Source organism: Sinohyriopsis cumingii, chromosome 6 (assembly GCF_028554795.1).
Source record: "Sinohyriopsis cumingii isolate HCF-2022 chromosome 6, ASM2855479v2, whole genome shotgun sequence".
Taxonomy (NCBI): domain Eukaryota; kingdom Metazoa; phylum Mollusca; class Bivalvia; order Unionida; family Unionidae; genus Sinohyriopsis; species Sinohyriopsis cumingii.
Window position 1 is genome coordinate 81766247 of NC_142966.1, and position 14835 is coordinate 81781081.

The 14835-nt window shown below is 34.8% G+C and overlaps 1 protein-coding gene across 2 annotated transcripts in view; it reads right to left on the reverse strand.

Annotated features, from left to right (window-relative positions):
- The window catches only part of LOC149797327 (uncharacterized), a 114971-nt gene that overhangs the window by 23967 nt on the left and 76169 nt on the right, over window positions 1-14835 (reverse strand). Inside the window, exons 3-4 of one of the 2 annotated variants that reach the window (XM_089962052.1) lie at window positions 13281-13652; window positions 12038-12112 (exon numbers count right to left, since the gene is read on the reverse strand). In XM_089962052.1, coding sequence (XP_089818178.1) covers window positions 12038-12112; window positions 13281-13652 — 447 coding nt within the window. The remainder of the gene's footprint in view (window positions 1-12037; window positions 12113-13280; window positions 13653-14835) is intronic. The other variant, XM_089962053.1, reaches the window with a different exon arrangement.

The following is a 14835-nucleotide window of genomic DNA, read 5'->3' on the forward strand; positions in this document are numbered from 1 at the left end:
GCAGATCGATATGAGCCATTTCATTATTTTATAAGATTATACTTATAACATTTTGTTTGGCGCTAAATAGTCTAAAGTGCTGGTGCGCCGTTAAAACCAATCAATCAATCAATCAAATGTCGGGGTATAGAAGGAGTCGATTAATCTCAGCGCCTTAAATCTGAACGCTGTGACTCTACAACGAGAGTGAACCGATTAATATCCTTAAGAGACTATTTATATTTTTACTAGTAGTATACATAAATATTACGGCTACCGGTATCGATTTTTAGAAAGTACATGTTTCTATAAAATGTAAAATGAGAAGACTAATATTAGCGTATAATTACAGTGAAGAGATAAACTTCTGACTTGTTAAAAAACTGAACTCAGGTCAGGATGAAAACGTTCCTGTCAAAATAGTCGACGCTCATTAAGACTGAATTGTTCTGATCCGCGTATTGTTAGTCATCTCTCTGAAAAGGTGTTTCAGTTCGTCTGCGAGAAGTGAATGACATTTCCATTTTAAAACAGCATAATGTCCGGGTACCACTTCTTAGTATTATAATTAGAGACTTATACGACGGAAAGTTCATCTTCAGCATTGGCTCCTACAATGAGTTCGACAAAATCCACTTTCTTAAGTTCCATCCCGTCGCATGCGCTGATGTGTCCTACTAGGAAATTACTGATGTGCCAAACGACCAGAGTGATGGCAGCACACTCTTGCTCTACTATTGCAAGCGATGTCCTCTGTGTGCCCATTTATTAATGCCATCAATGAGCTTACAAACCACTGTGAATACCCCGAACTTGAGGTTATCTAGAATCATTGATTACACTGGTCAACAGTGAAATCATTACTGACTTGAAAAGGCCCTAATCTGTAGTATTTTGGTGTGCCGAACACGAATATAACCGTGAAAAATTTGTATTGGCTCTCGTTTTGAAGATATTCATATACCTCATTTTCTATGTTTCACTGTGTAAATTTCTCCAGTAGGACTGCAGCAACATCCGGAATAATGATGTAACATTGCATAATACCATCATGCTCACATCATCCACAGTTGACTGCATCATTTTCTGATGCAATGCAATACTAATGCCATGCGGCTGCTGAAGTAAGTTGACGTCAGCAGTGTACTATACATGTGTAGGCCTATTATACTAATGCCAGGCGGCTGCTGAAGCTGACGTAAGCAGTGTACTATATAAAGCCCAATCAGATAGGTTCAGCATGTAAAATATTTTAGACGTTGTGCGAGACAGTTCAAGCTACTGTTACATAAAACTTATTATTTTATCCATTTACGTACAATAAAGAACAGTAATGCCTCGAAAGTGTGTTAATACCGCGGACAATTTTTGCTATATTTGTGGGGAAGTGACATTTGCCAACCAGAAGAAAAGTATCAATTCTCAAGTGAAGAAGGCATATCATCTTTACTTCGGATGCAAGGTTGGTGACCAAGACAAGCCTTGGGCTCCGCATATATGCTGTGCTACATGTACAACACAGCTTTCACAGTGGTTGAATTGCAAAAGGTCATCAATGCCGTTTGCAGTCCCAATGGTGTGGAGAGAGCCAAGCAACCACCTAAATGACTGTTACTTCTGCTTGGTTCCTCCTCTTTCCGGCGGAATAACGAAGCGAAAGAAGTCGAGAATAGTCTACCCAAACATTCCGTCTGCATTGAGACCAGTTCCACATGGTGAGGGACTTCCTATTCCAGAACATCCAGCAGAATATTCTCTTGATTCATCTGACGAAGACAAAGGTGAGTCGACCTGTTCTTCTCCTGGTCCATCAGCATGCAGTGATCCAGATTTTCACTGTGGTGCATCATCAACCCCACACAGAATAACACAGGAAGAACTAAATGACCTGATTCGTGATTTGGACTTATCAAAGAACAAGGCAGAATTGCTAGGATCAAGACTCCAACAATGGAATCTTCTAGAAGAAGATGTCACAATTACTGCATATCGAAAGCGCCACCAGCAATTGGAGCCTTTCTTCAGAAAGGAAAGTAATCTGATATTCTGTTCCGATATTGAGGGCCTCATGAATGCTTTAAAAATCACTCATGACCCACAAGAATGGAGACTATTTGTGGACTCTTCGAAACTGAGTCTCAAGGCTGTGCTTTTGCACAATGGAAACATTCTTCCATCTATTCCAGTAGCGTATGCTGTCCACATGAAAGAGACATACGATAACTTAAGGCAGCTACTGAATTCCATTGAGTATAACAAGTACAGCTGGCACCTCTGTGGTGATTTGAAGGTAGTTGCCCTTTTAATGGGACTGCAGCAAGGATATACAAAATACATGTGTTTCTTATGCGAGTGGGATAGCCGAGCAAGGGAAATGCACTACATGAGGAAGGAATGGACTCACAGGCAGAATGTAGCCATTGGAGAGAAGAATATCCAACACCCAGCTCTGGTTGAGGCTCAGAAAATCTTGCTACCACCCCTTCACATCAAACTAGGTTTGATGAAGAACTTCGTGAAAGCCATTGACCGGACTTTGCCAGCATTCCGATACCTGCATGAAAAATTCCCTCGACTCAGCGAAGCAAAGATTAAAGAGGGAGTTTTTGTGGGTCCTCAGATTCGAGAGCTTTTCAAAGATGACCGGTTCAACAACTTGCTGGAAGGTGACGCGAAACAAGCATGGAATGCTTTTCGCCTAGTTTCTACAAACTTCCTCGGAAATATTAGGGCAGAAAACTATAAGGAACTAGTAGAAGACATGTTGATGAAGTATAAGAAACTTGGCTGCAATATGTCTCTAAAGATTCACTTCCTTCATTCCCATTTGGATTTCTTTCCTAGCAACTGTGGTATTGTTAGTGATGAACACGGCGAACGTTTTCATCAAGATATCGCAACAATGGAACAAAGATACCAGGGAAAATGGTCCACTACAATGCTGGCTGACTACTGCTGGACACTCCTCAGAGATGCTCCCGAACAGCTGTACAAGAGACAGGCGAAGAAATCTAAGATGTAGTCAATGACTTGATTTTTTATAGGTAGGCTATTACAGTTGACCTTTTACTATTGGAATGCATTTCGTTATGTAAACATTAATTTCTTGCAGATTACAAAAAAACTAGAGCCAATTTTGCAATTTGACTGTCATATTCGTGTTCAGCACATAAAAATTGATAAGAATTGACTAATTTTATTTCAGTAACATGACTTTTGTAAAAATTTGTTGTCCAGTGTTATACTAGGGTACATGTATCCCATGGCATTTTTGTTTTTTGTATGATCCAAAGCGTTCAAAACGTCATGGTGTAAATATCTGAGATGAAATACCCCCAAATCTTTAACAAAAATAACATTTATCCTTTATGATCACGGAAAACAAGTACAGTGCTTCATATTAGTTTCGAGAAGCTCCACGAATGAAAATATGAAGAAACAGCGTATCCTGAAAGTTCAGTGTGGCTCATGTAGCTATTCATTCGTTTGCTCAAATCCACGGTTTAGCAAACATGTTGACATGCACATATCTTTAAAAATACATTTTTTTTATACCAATATAAACCTTTTGGGATATAATCCTGCAAGGACTCAGATCACATTTATTTTCCTATACAGTCTCTATATTTCTTTCTCAGTATTTAACTTTTCTGTGTCGAACCTGTAGGAAGTTATATTTTAAGCTAAAGTGCCTACAGCGTTAAGTTCACGGTGACTGAGGAAGAATGTGTTATAGTCGGAAAGAGATCTTGTTTGCCAGTACCTATAAAGACTTATAAACACCTTCTAATATTCCGCATGCCACGAGGTCTACAGTTAGTGTTGCACCTAACCTCATGGAGAAAGTCAATGATTCGAAACAAAGTTTAGAGGATTGCCAATTGCATTGAAACGACTGATTCCACAACACGATTCGATTCTTTTTAAATGAGGACTACTAATTTGTGTGCATTTTAGTACCTGAATTTCTTGAATTTAGTTTACCGGCAGATTGTCTATCATACATCTTTAAAAGACATGACAACCGGACTTAGCGCACAAAGGAATTATTCTGTTAAAAACTGTGTGATTGCTGATTAATACTACTTCTCTCACCCTGTGTAAAGAAGGTAATTATCACACGTTATCTTCCTCTCATAATTAGGAAGACGTGTGTAGGTATTAGACTACACATACACGATTTACCACTAAAACGATGTACGTGATTGGTAGATTCTTGAATTCAACATGTTTGGACATAAGAAGTAGCTGAATGTAACAAAGACGTGTACAATTTAAACATTAAACATAAAGTTTGTTTCAGCGCAAACATTTCGCTACAGAAAGACTAAACTATTACAGATTCAAGTAAAACACGTTTGTTCAATTGTGTTCGACAACGTATCGCGTGGTGTTATAGAGAGTGGCTATTGCATCATACATTACTATAAGAATAACATGGATAATGCATTTCGTTTACCTCCTCATTCAGCGAAAGATTATGATTCCTGTTCGCAATCACCAGAGCCAATGCATGTATGAAAACAAGAAATTCAAAATGAACCTTATGAATTGTTTATTTGACCAAGACAGATACATGCAATTAGGACGACATTGTAATGTTTTTCGCCAAATAGTGAAAAAGAAAATTCCAGTCAGTCAAAGGAAAAACAAGTTTGTTCATAAAGGATGAATTCTTGCAAAGGTGATACGTCCCTTGTTAAAAGTTGATGTTCCTTGCTATGATCGTTACTTGAAATTAAGTTTTGACAATCACTGAGGTGAGCATGAACGGGACAGACCTTTCTAAACTGATATTACAACTGCACACCTGAACCTTATGAAAGGACGAAAGTAAAATGTGGTACCATGCAAGGCATGGACGGAACTCCACCGTTGTTACGAACAAGGAATACCTCACTTACTCCTTATTCCTAATCTCACTGAGATGTTACACTTACAGCATGATTTGCAATTGGTAGAATCCAAAACATTTGCAACGGTATGGGCAATTACTGCAACGCCTTAAACTATTCAAGTAGTACACAAACTCAAATGTCTACCCCAAACAGTCTGTGCATATTGGATGTAAAACTGTGACTATATGAACGATAGACGTATACGTTGCTCAAATCCATTCAACGAAACATTCCAAGAAGTTATGCCAAATTATTAAGACTCGGCCATCAATGGCAAACCGATTTAGCAGGAGTATCTGATTTAGTATAGCTCAGTCGAGGTTACAAATATTTGCTTCATATCATTGGTCTGTTTTATAAATAGGCTTGGATGGTTTCTTTGACACACAAAGCTAGTACAAGCTTTAATAATTATCTCGAACAAAATTGGTCAAAATCCAACGAGAAGGTCAATGGACAAAACACCTAATTTCTCCACCAAGCCGTTCTAAAAGAATTGGATAAAAACGATACATTTAAATTTTACCCGCTGACAATCTTGAATTCAAAGCCAGTTTTATTGAACGTTTATCTAGACCCCTGATTGAACATATGCGGACATATTTTACACATCAGTCGTCTCTCGACATGTAACCATGTCGGGTGAATTTTTATAATTAATCTTATCATTGCAGTATGTGATGTACTCCAGAAGAACTGACCCTTCTAACGAAAGTGGTCATGGTATCGAGTATTGCAACGTCTGAATCTAGAGTAAAGAAATAAATGTTAAACACATGATATAGTGTTCACATTCAGGAAGGAAAATACACGTTTGAAAAACCAAACTGATTGATATAATTGTTTCGTGTTATGGGACAGGTGCGGATACGTTACACCCTGTAAATAAATTGGAAGATATTAATTGGGGATTTTGAAACCAATGTTTATATATTGCCCTAATTGCAACGAGTGATTAAAAAAGATTACAGAATGCATGATACAAACAGCATTCTAAAAAGGCAAAGTCCGTACAAATGATATAGTTTCGATTCTTGAAGTTCATCATCATAAGCCATTATTTGCAAGTGAAGTAGAAGTAACGAGCCTGACGTTAAACAATCAATCCACTTCTCCGAGTTCATCCCAGTAAGAACTACAGAAACAGTGAGTGTGGTTTACAGAACGTATTAGTAAGAATTAAATATGCATTTTATGACAGGTCTTTTTCGTAGGTTGTGACACTGAAGTACAAACTGGAAACTTGTGAATTTTGTATCTTATTCCCAATTCCCGTTCAAATATACTGAGAGAGTGAATAACCTCTGCTTTACAATTACATAAAAATGGACCAATTAAAATCCTGAATATAAATGTTTAGGGTTTAGTCAACTTTTGTCAAGTTTTAAAACTAACAAACTAAATGTTTGCCCCCAAGTCAGTTTGTTAAATAATGTTGTATGTTAAAATTTTTCATAATTTCATCAAAGTGCAACAGGCAAAAAGAATGAATTATAAGATATATTCTTTGATATTTTCATTTGAAACGAATTTAGACAGATTTAAAAGCTTGAGAATAATCGAATAATCCGTTTAACAATCGCTAAAGTATAAGGCGAACATAGAGTGTTGCAAAGGAGACCAGGAGAAAAAGTTCGTAGTAGATGAAAGACTCCCCAAACATGACTGACTTGGATCATACATACTAATTATATCAAGATCTAGATCCATTAATTACGCAGGCTACCCTGGAAATATGGCAAAGAGGAGGCTTATGACAAAATGTAAGCTGGCGAAATACCGAGAACTCGGGATCGAGTAACAAATCTGCAAGGGTTTAAGAAATAAAGCAGGGGTAGACTTCATAATACATGGGGAAAGGAAATTGTTCCAGCAATCAGGATAGGCAACACAGCCGACCATGAGACATATATGTCTTGGAGATTAACTACTTTGGGCACGTTCACCCCAGTGAAAAATAAAACTGCGAATGACAAAACCAGCTACCGGCTCTCATCAGCTGCTAATTTTGTTGGCTTTGCAAGCAGCTATATTTAGATTCACTGTCTGTATGTATGTGTGTTTGTATAGGTTATCATTGCGACACATTTAGTAAATTTGAGCCAACACTAATTATCAATGTATCAGGTAGTAACTTATATTTTGCCTCATCACCGGACATAACTGAGGTTGAGCCTATAATATTGTCAGCAAACGTAAGACCATGTGTATAAGAAGAAGGTTTTGGTGATAGCAAAGTTGGCACTATAGATAACAAAGTTGTCATCGTTGTCGTTCTCTGACCTACAAGGATTTAAAGATATCATCAATTTCTAGTTCAATGGTCTCTATGAAAATTTGCATAAATCGCGATATAGTTGTGTGTTATACTAAACACGCACATTTATTACGCGTACCGATCGTATTGTAATATATGTCTTACTTTAAGGAAACGCAAACATATAGAGAGCAGAAAGGAAATACCTGCATATGTAAATGAAAGTTATGAACGAGAAGATGGGTGTAGTCTATGAACACTCTAAGAACATGACTATTCTTCTTACCTTTTGTGTTCATCTTAATCGACTTTCTCCATGTTACTTTACAAACAAATATTTAATGCGTGTATGTCCGTTTGATAAAAGGTAATTTTGTTACTTGGATAATCCTAAAATGATGTTTCCTTTCAAGTAGAGAATAAAATGTACTTAGACAATGTAACTTTGAGTTAGTGAAATTATTCCTGCTTACTCTTGTTTGTACACAATTTCAAATATCCTTTTCAAAGCTCCGAAACTGTATGTTTTCATTTGCTTTGTTACATTTCATTGTCTGATGACCTTGCATTCAACAACACTAAATCCTAATTTTATAATATGCAGGCATTGCGGTAACCTCTGTAGTTAGAAAAAAGGGCGAACAAATATAAATTGAATCCTTCTTGTAACAAAACAAATGTCAATATGCTACATTGTTCTTTAAAATAATTTTCCTATATACAAAACTAAACATATTTATTCTTGTGTTACTTTTTGTCTCATGCATGTTTAAATTTGTATTTGCTTTGCTTCATCCACTTCATTCATATCTGAAAGTCTATCTTATCTGAAACATCATTTTTCTTTCACATATTTGTGTAATTTATTTTCAATGCATCTTTTTAGTATTAAATTGACCTACTGTTATCTTTCGACGTTATCGATGAACAAGCGAACAAGTTCTTAGGAAAACCAATTAGCTAAATGATGATGTTGAATAACTTAATTTTTATTAAATCATATTCACGTAAGTTGGATATGCTATTAGTTTTGTTGCAAAATAAATAGAAGTTTTGGTATATTAAAATATTACGACGACTGCACTTTTATAAATCACCCAAACGCGTTGTTTCACGACAAACGAAAATTAATCTTAGAGCTGAACATGGAAAACATTTTCGCAAACGTTGACAATAATTGATAAAAGCCTGAGCAGAACATTAAACAAAAATTCGAGTGAGGGTGCAAAGACTAACATTAGAATAAAAGGAAGAGCAAGTATCTGCCGCAAAGCCTAAGTCAGATCAAATGTATATACTCGATAGGTGTCTGTACAATTGCTATTTGGGTTTGATATTGTTAAAACACTGTCAATTAATCCTGATATGTATTACATCATTAAAAAAGTACAAATTTAGACAGATAAATTAAATCGACTTGCAGACAATGTGTACGATAACAGTATTTTAAAAAATCATAAATTTAATAGCAATAAATAGCAATCAAAATGAAGACAATTATTATTACTATTTACCATGCTTCATTAATTTGAGTGGCCGAGTGGACTAACGAGCTCTCCGTTACGGATCACTGCCATCTCACCTCTGGCTACGTGGGTTCGAGTATCGGATTCAGCCAATGTGGGTATGTGAGAAAGCTTGCCAGTAGCTTCTCGTGGGTCGGTGGTTCTTTCCGTGGTTTTCTCGGGTTCTTCCTCCACCATTAATATTGGCCGCCATGTATAGCCTATCATTTGCTGAAAAATGGCGTTAAACCCTACAACAACAACAACAAATCATTAATTTGAGCTCGTACAGTGAATTAAAGCATGTGTATGAAGAGGACGTTTAACATTAACATTACATTCACCATCTAGAATAGATACAGAAAAAATCCTTAAGCTGGTCCATCATGTTCTTTGAGCCAGTTTTAGTTATTTTATCTAACAACGCAATGAATACTACTAGACTCAATTAATAAGTAAATACATACACAGTAAAATCAACATGAGTGTTAGTTGACCTAAGAATTATTGTACTTCTATGTTAAAAGACAAACGCAAGAAAACTCTACTTCTTGTGAAATTTACACAGATCTTAGAACTGATCCTGAAACTCAAAAGGGTACGAAATGAACCAAACAATGATGACTTAATATGGTACAACGTCTGTTATACATGTACTAGCTCTATGTCTATGTTGTTTATTTCATACTTTTAAATGGGACAGCTTAAGTCACATGCACCACCGTTTGGCGTAAGTGAACACTTTTATCCAATATTACAATCTACAGACAAAGACGGAGCCACACTAAAGGAAATTCATTTTAGGTTGATGAAAGTCGATTAAATTATGAATGATTTTATTAGAGCGACAAAACATCACAGAGTGCAAGGTACAAATATACGATAGCATAAAAGTCAAGTGTCTTAACTGAGATTTAGAGGTTAACGCGGTCATTGCATTGGGTGTTATGAATGTTAAAAATGCAACGTGTAGAGTTGCGAGAATAGGTACATGTCTTATGATCCCTTTAGCTTTTCTTCGTTTTGTGTAACCTGTACTAGGATTTGCTTCAAAATCATTCAATAAATAATATTTATCTTTCTCGGACCGAAAATGTAGCAAACTTTTTTTCTCAATCATGACAAATACAAAGATGTTTATCAAACTGCTCCCTTTCTCGTTACTTGAATCTGTACTGCTACTACAGGTGAAATAAGTCATATTTTCGGAAAGTATATTGCTTTTCTTTACCTCATGTTTCAAGAGATTCTCAAATCGTCGCAGAAAAAATAGAAATTGTAAGACTTTAATCAGCAATTATAATACTATTATTGCTTAGGAGGAGTTTTAAAGATTACGCAAAAGTTATTCCAGTGCAAGTATTTCCAATTATGCAGACTTAGATAGTATCAACTTTTTGAGAACTACAAAAAATAAAACGTAATTGTGCAAGGGTGTAAACAAACCAGTAACTAGAAAGAATATAAGATTAGACACGTATCAAATATTTTATTTTTTTAACCAACTAGAATCATTCAAGAGATGCCCTTAACTGGATCTTGCCAACACGAAATGAACAATATTACCTTAAATAAGTTTGTGTTTCACCCGGTAATGATAAACATTTTTTAACGGAAAACAAAATTACTTTTCATATGGCCTCCCTATATAATCAAACGGAGAGTCTAGCCTTAGTTACGACTCTATGGTCTTAAACTATGTAACAGAAAGAAGCAAACCCAGAAAGTTTAGTATTTCCAAGAATTTGTTTTATGAATCTATGATATGAAAGTGAAATTGTAAAATGATCTTACTCATATCATTACAGGATGTAATCAATCGAATGGGAAAACTGTGCCAAATTGTAAATAAGAGTGGCCTTTAACACAAATGCCTTTTAAATACTATGGTTACAAGTGACCATCATAAGTGCAACATAAAATCATGGATAATAATTAAAAATACAACGGGGATTAAATAATATACATAACAGGTGCATAAGGTTCTGTTTTCGATTTGTACAATTGTAAATAATGTATACAACACAATGTTTCTGGATTACCTGATGCGTCAATAACGAATACAATTAAATTTATTAGGTTTCACACACCTAGAAGTGACAGTGTAAGACTGCCGTAAAATGTTATGGCCATTGCCGGAAGCATATCAACAAATCACTTTGTTCCCGCAATTTTATATGAGCCTTGTCCTTTATTACCTCAGTTGAATGCATTATATGATAAAGTTTGTGAAAGCATCTAATATCAGAATTTTCAGTGAATCGTGAGAACCTCGGAAATGTTATGGTCATTATCTAAAACTGCGCATATCGACATATCTCTGTGTTCCTACAGCCTTTGGCAGAGTTAGTTCTCCTTATAACTTGTAGCCTGGTGTAGTGTACAAGAGAATCATGTGAAAGTCTGAAATAATGTCTAACAGCGTTCAGTGGATCTGTATGAAACTAATGGCATATTGTGTTCATCGTCTGTATATCCACACATTAAAATGTTCTCTCAAGCTTTTAAAGAGTTTTTGCTTTCTTTGTCTTACATATACATTCAGTATATTGCCACAGCATCAACTATTCCACAGTTTGTTTTTGTTTTTATTTTGTTTTGCTTTTTGTGGGTTTTTGTTTTTGTTTTGTTTACATGACCACTATTTTACGCTTGATTAATATGTTTTGCTTTTAGATCGATACAAGCTCGATTCAGTGTGTTTAAACTTTTCTACGCACGGACGTAAAAAAAAAGAAATTTAAGTAGTTCCAATCTTCTTGTGTGATACGGAAATACGGATTGATCAGCTGCATAGAACGCCAGATTAAGTATTTAAAAGCAAACAGGTATATACTTAGAAAGTAGCTGTATGGTCATACATGGTAGAAACACAATTTTGGGGTTATAACAAGGTGTTTGACTATTAAATGCTTGTGAATATGATAGATAACGAAGAATTGTGTTAAGAATTTAGCAATAACGGATGAAAAATATAAATTGCTACAAGTGCGTTTTACATAATAATAATGAATTCAAATATTTGATATTGTCATATTAATCTACGAATGCAAAGTCACGTAGAAATCACTGAAAAAATGTATTTACATATATAAATAAATCATGCCACAAAGGAAAATAACCATGTGATTACGGTATTATTTAGGGATCGTTTACTCAGTCCTCTATGTGTATTAAATAGCAACGATTGACGCGAGATGATGTATTTTGTTGAAATAAAATAGACGTTCGTCTAATGCAAACAGGAACAAATAACTGAATATAAAGGTGAGAAAGTATTACTTTAAAAATATATTCGATAAGAGCAAAACACCTTAGAAATCCAATGTTCGTTTAGACTGGTTTTACCGTAACTTTACTCAATATGCCAAAACCGATAAAGGAAATAAAAAGCTCACCATATTTTGTATCAGCTTCACTCGTGATCATAGAGGAATCATTCGTGCAGGTTATCCTAAAAGTGCTGTCTAAGCCTAGAAATAAAATCAACAATGATTAAGACAATATGATCATCTTTCGTCACTTTATTTAAAATGATATTTAAAGTCACATTACTCCCAGAAACAAGTAAGTTGTGATAGTAAGTTTGAATGGAAATAATGAAAAATAGTATGCCACAAATGTACACAAGATGAAAGGAAATGAAAGAAATCCAGGGTTTTAGTGGTGGTACTTAACAAAACGCAAAATGATAAGTTTTATTGTCAGTAAAAAATATTTAATTCGCTTGATCACAATTTATTTACACATTCGGTACAAAGAAACAAAATATATACATTTTCGATCATATATGAAATTATAATTCGATTTAAACGGTTTGAATGAATACATTGACAAAAGGGCAAACTTGCAGGGCGTATTTGTGGTATTGCGAAAGGATTTTAGATGAAATGAGGCTCAAGACTGAACGCATTTCTTCATAAATATGGAACACATCAATGAAGGCAGCTAGATTCGGAAATGTATCACGATGCAAGTTCTTGCAACTAGACTATATGGAATGATGCAGTATAAAGTTTGACACATATAGCGATATGTAATTTAAAATGATATGAAATGAAATATTAGATTTATGGTGATAAAAGACGTTTAATGCATCGAGAAGAATGATTAGTTAGCCATATGGAATGTCTCACACGTTTTGTACCCATGTTTTACTTAGGAAGGCCAATGGTTCTTATTATGTGATTGTCTCAGACATTATACATAAAAGATCTTACATAAGTAATCATCTCAATTTAATTTAGTAAATAAGCCATACAGCTGCTGTGTCCGCCGAGCCTTAAAGAACACACTATTGAACACACCGAAATGTCTCTTCAATTTAGTTTATAAGGGCATAAATCTGTGTTTATATTTATCACGCATCCCAAACTCTCCGCCCCTCAGAAAAGTTAACACTAATAATCTGCTCAAAAGAACCGAAAGACATCATAATGAAATTGTTGTTTTAAATATATTTGGATGGAACATTGTGTCTATGCCTTGTGTGACATTATGACGTCACTTCTAACTATTTGGCATAATGATGTCATCTGAAAAGAAAATTAGCATACGATTTTATGAGATTATGTAACTTGCAGCCATGTGATTAATAACATTCTTTCTTCAATTCCATGAAGTGTGAGGCTTTAATTTTACCTTTTAAATTAATCCACACCATCGCAGGTCTGTTATTTTCAGTATATATGAGCTGTATATCGTTAGTGTTTCTCTGAATTTCTCCGATGAATTTGGTTCTCAAGTAAATAAAACTATTCTCTTTCTGGTTGCACCGAATGGAACTGTTCTTGATGGTTAAATTGCCGCTTGTACAATTGTATACGTCAGTGACTTCGCTTGATATAAAGAATCTAATATCGACAAGTTCGAAGTTTACATTCCCTTTTGATTCAACTTGGCATGTGCATCGTGATACCGCAGCTGTCGGCCTTGTTTTATTAAATAGCATAATATTCACTTCAGAGACTTCCACTGCTGTCGAACTGTCGCATATATCCATAATGCCAGTTTCTATAATCAGAATAAATATAGTAATGATCACTAATATTAGCAACAAAGATCTCGATAACAGGGAATTTTCCTCACAACATCTAACAGAGAGCTTTGCCCCCAATATTTGTATATATGGGTGACATATTATATGATATTGTGATCATCAAATTAAAATACAAAATATTATTAGTATTACTATGATTATTATTATTATTATTATTATTATTATTATTATTAAAAACAAAATTCGTCAGAATAATTGCCATTTTTATTTTGCTTAAAACAATTTAAAAGTTGTCCCTTTAACCAAACGTCACTACCTGTTAAATTACTGTTGCAAAGAACAAATCTACAAATACTTCAGTCTCTTGTGTTTCATCACGTTGTATTTGTGATCATCTTCATTGTAAGTGTCATCATCAGAACTGGTAAATGAGCAGTAGTAGTAGTAGTGGACGAACGCATGTTTGGGATATTTTTAACATAGAAACGAAATACATGAAAAACTATTGATTCCAGGCTCTGATCACTACACTCAGCAAAGCAAACTACAATTCATATTGCATTAGTTCCGAATAACAGAACGGAATATGCATAGATCTCTCAAACTCGAACCAGAAACATTCAAAAATATTTGAAAATATATAGAAAAAATTCGTACATATCCAGAAATCGCTGGTGTTTGGTAAATTTTTTACAGCGATATATAATAAAAAAGGTCGAAAACGTACATTTACCTACTAGTATATGTAAAAAGAAGTCAGTAGCTTGAGACACTCATATAACAAATAGACATGTACTCAGAGAAGCTTTGAAGTTAACTGAGATATAGAGAGTTACTTATTTTATTTATGAATTCGTTATGGATGATGCATATTGGTACAAGGAGGTGGTAAGTTAGATAGAAAAAGCAAATATAATCGTCATTCCTCTTTAAACTCGATGTAATATTAAGATTATTCTTGGCTCTTTCAATCTTTACTTTACAACATCAGTCTCCTTAATTTCCTTGGCTGACAGTTTTCACAAAGTTGATTCACACATAATCTCCCGAACTATCTATATATGTATGTATGTATGTATGTATGTATGTATGTATGTATGTATGTATGTATGTATGGATGGATGGATGGATGGATGGATGGATGGATGGATGGATGGATGTATGTATGTATGTATGTATGTATGTATGTATGTATGC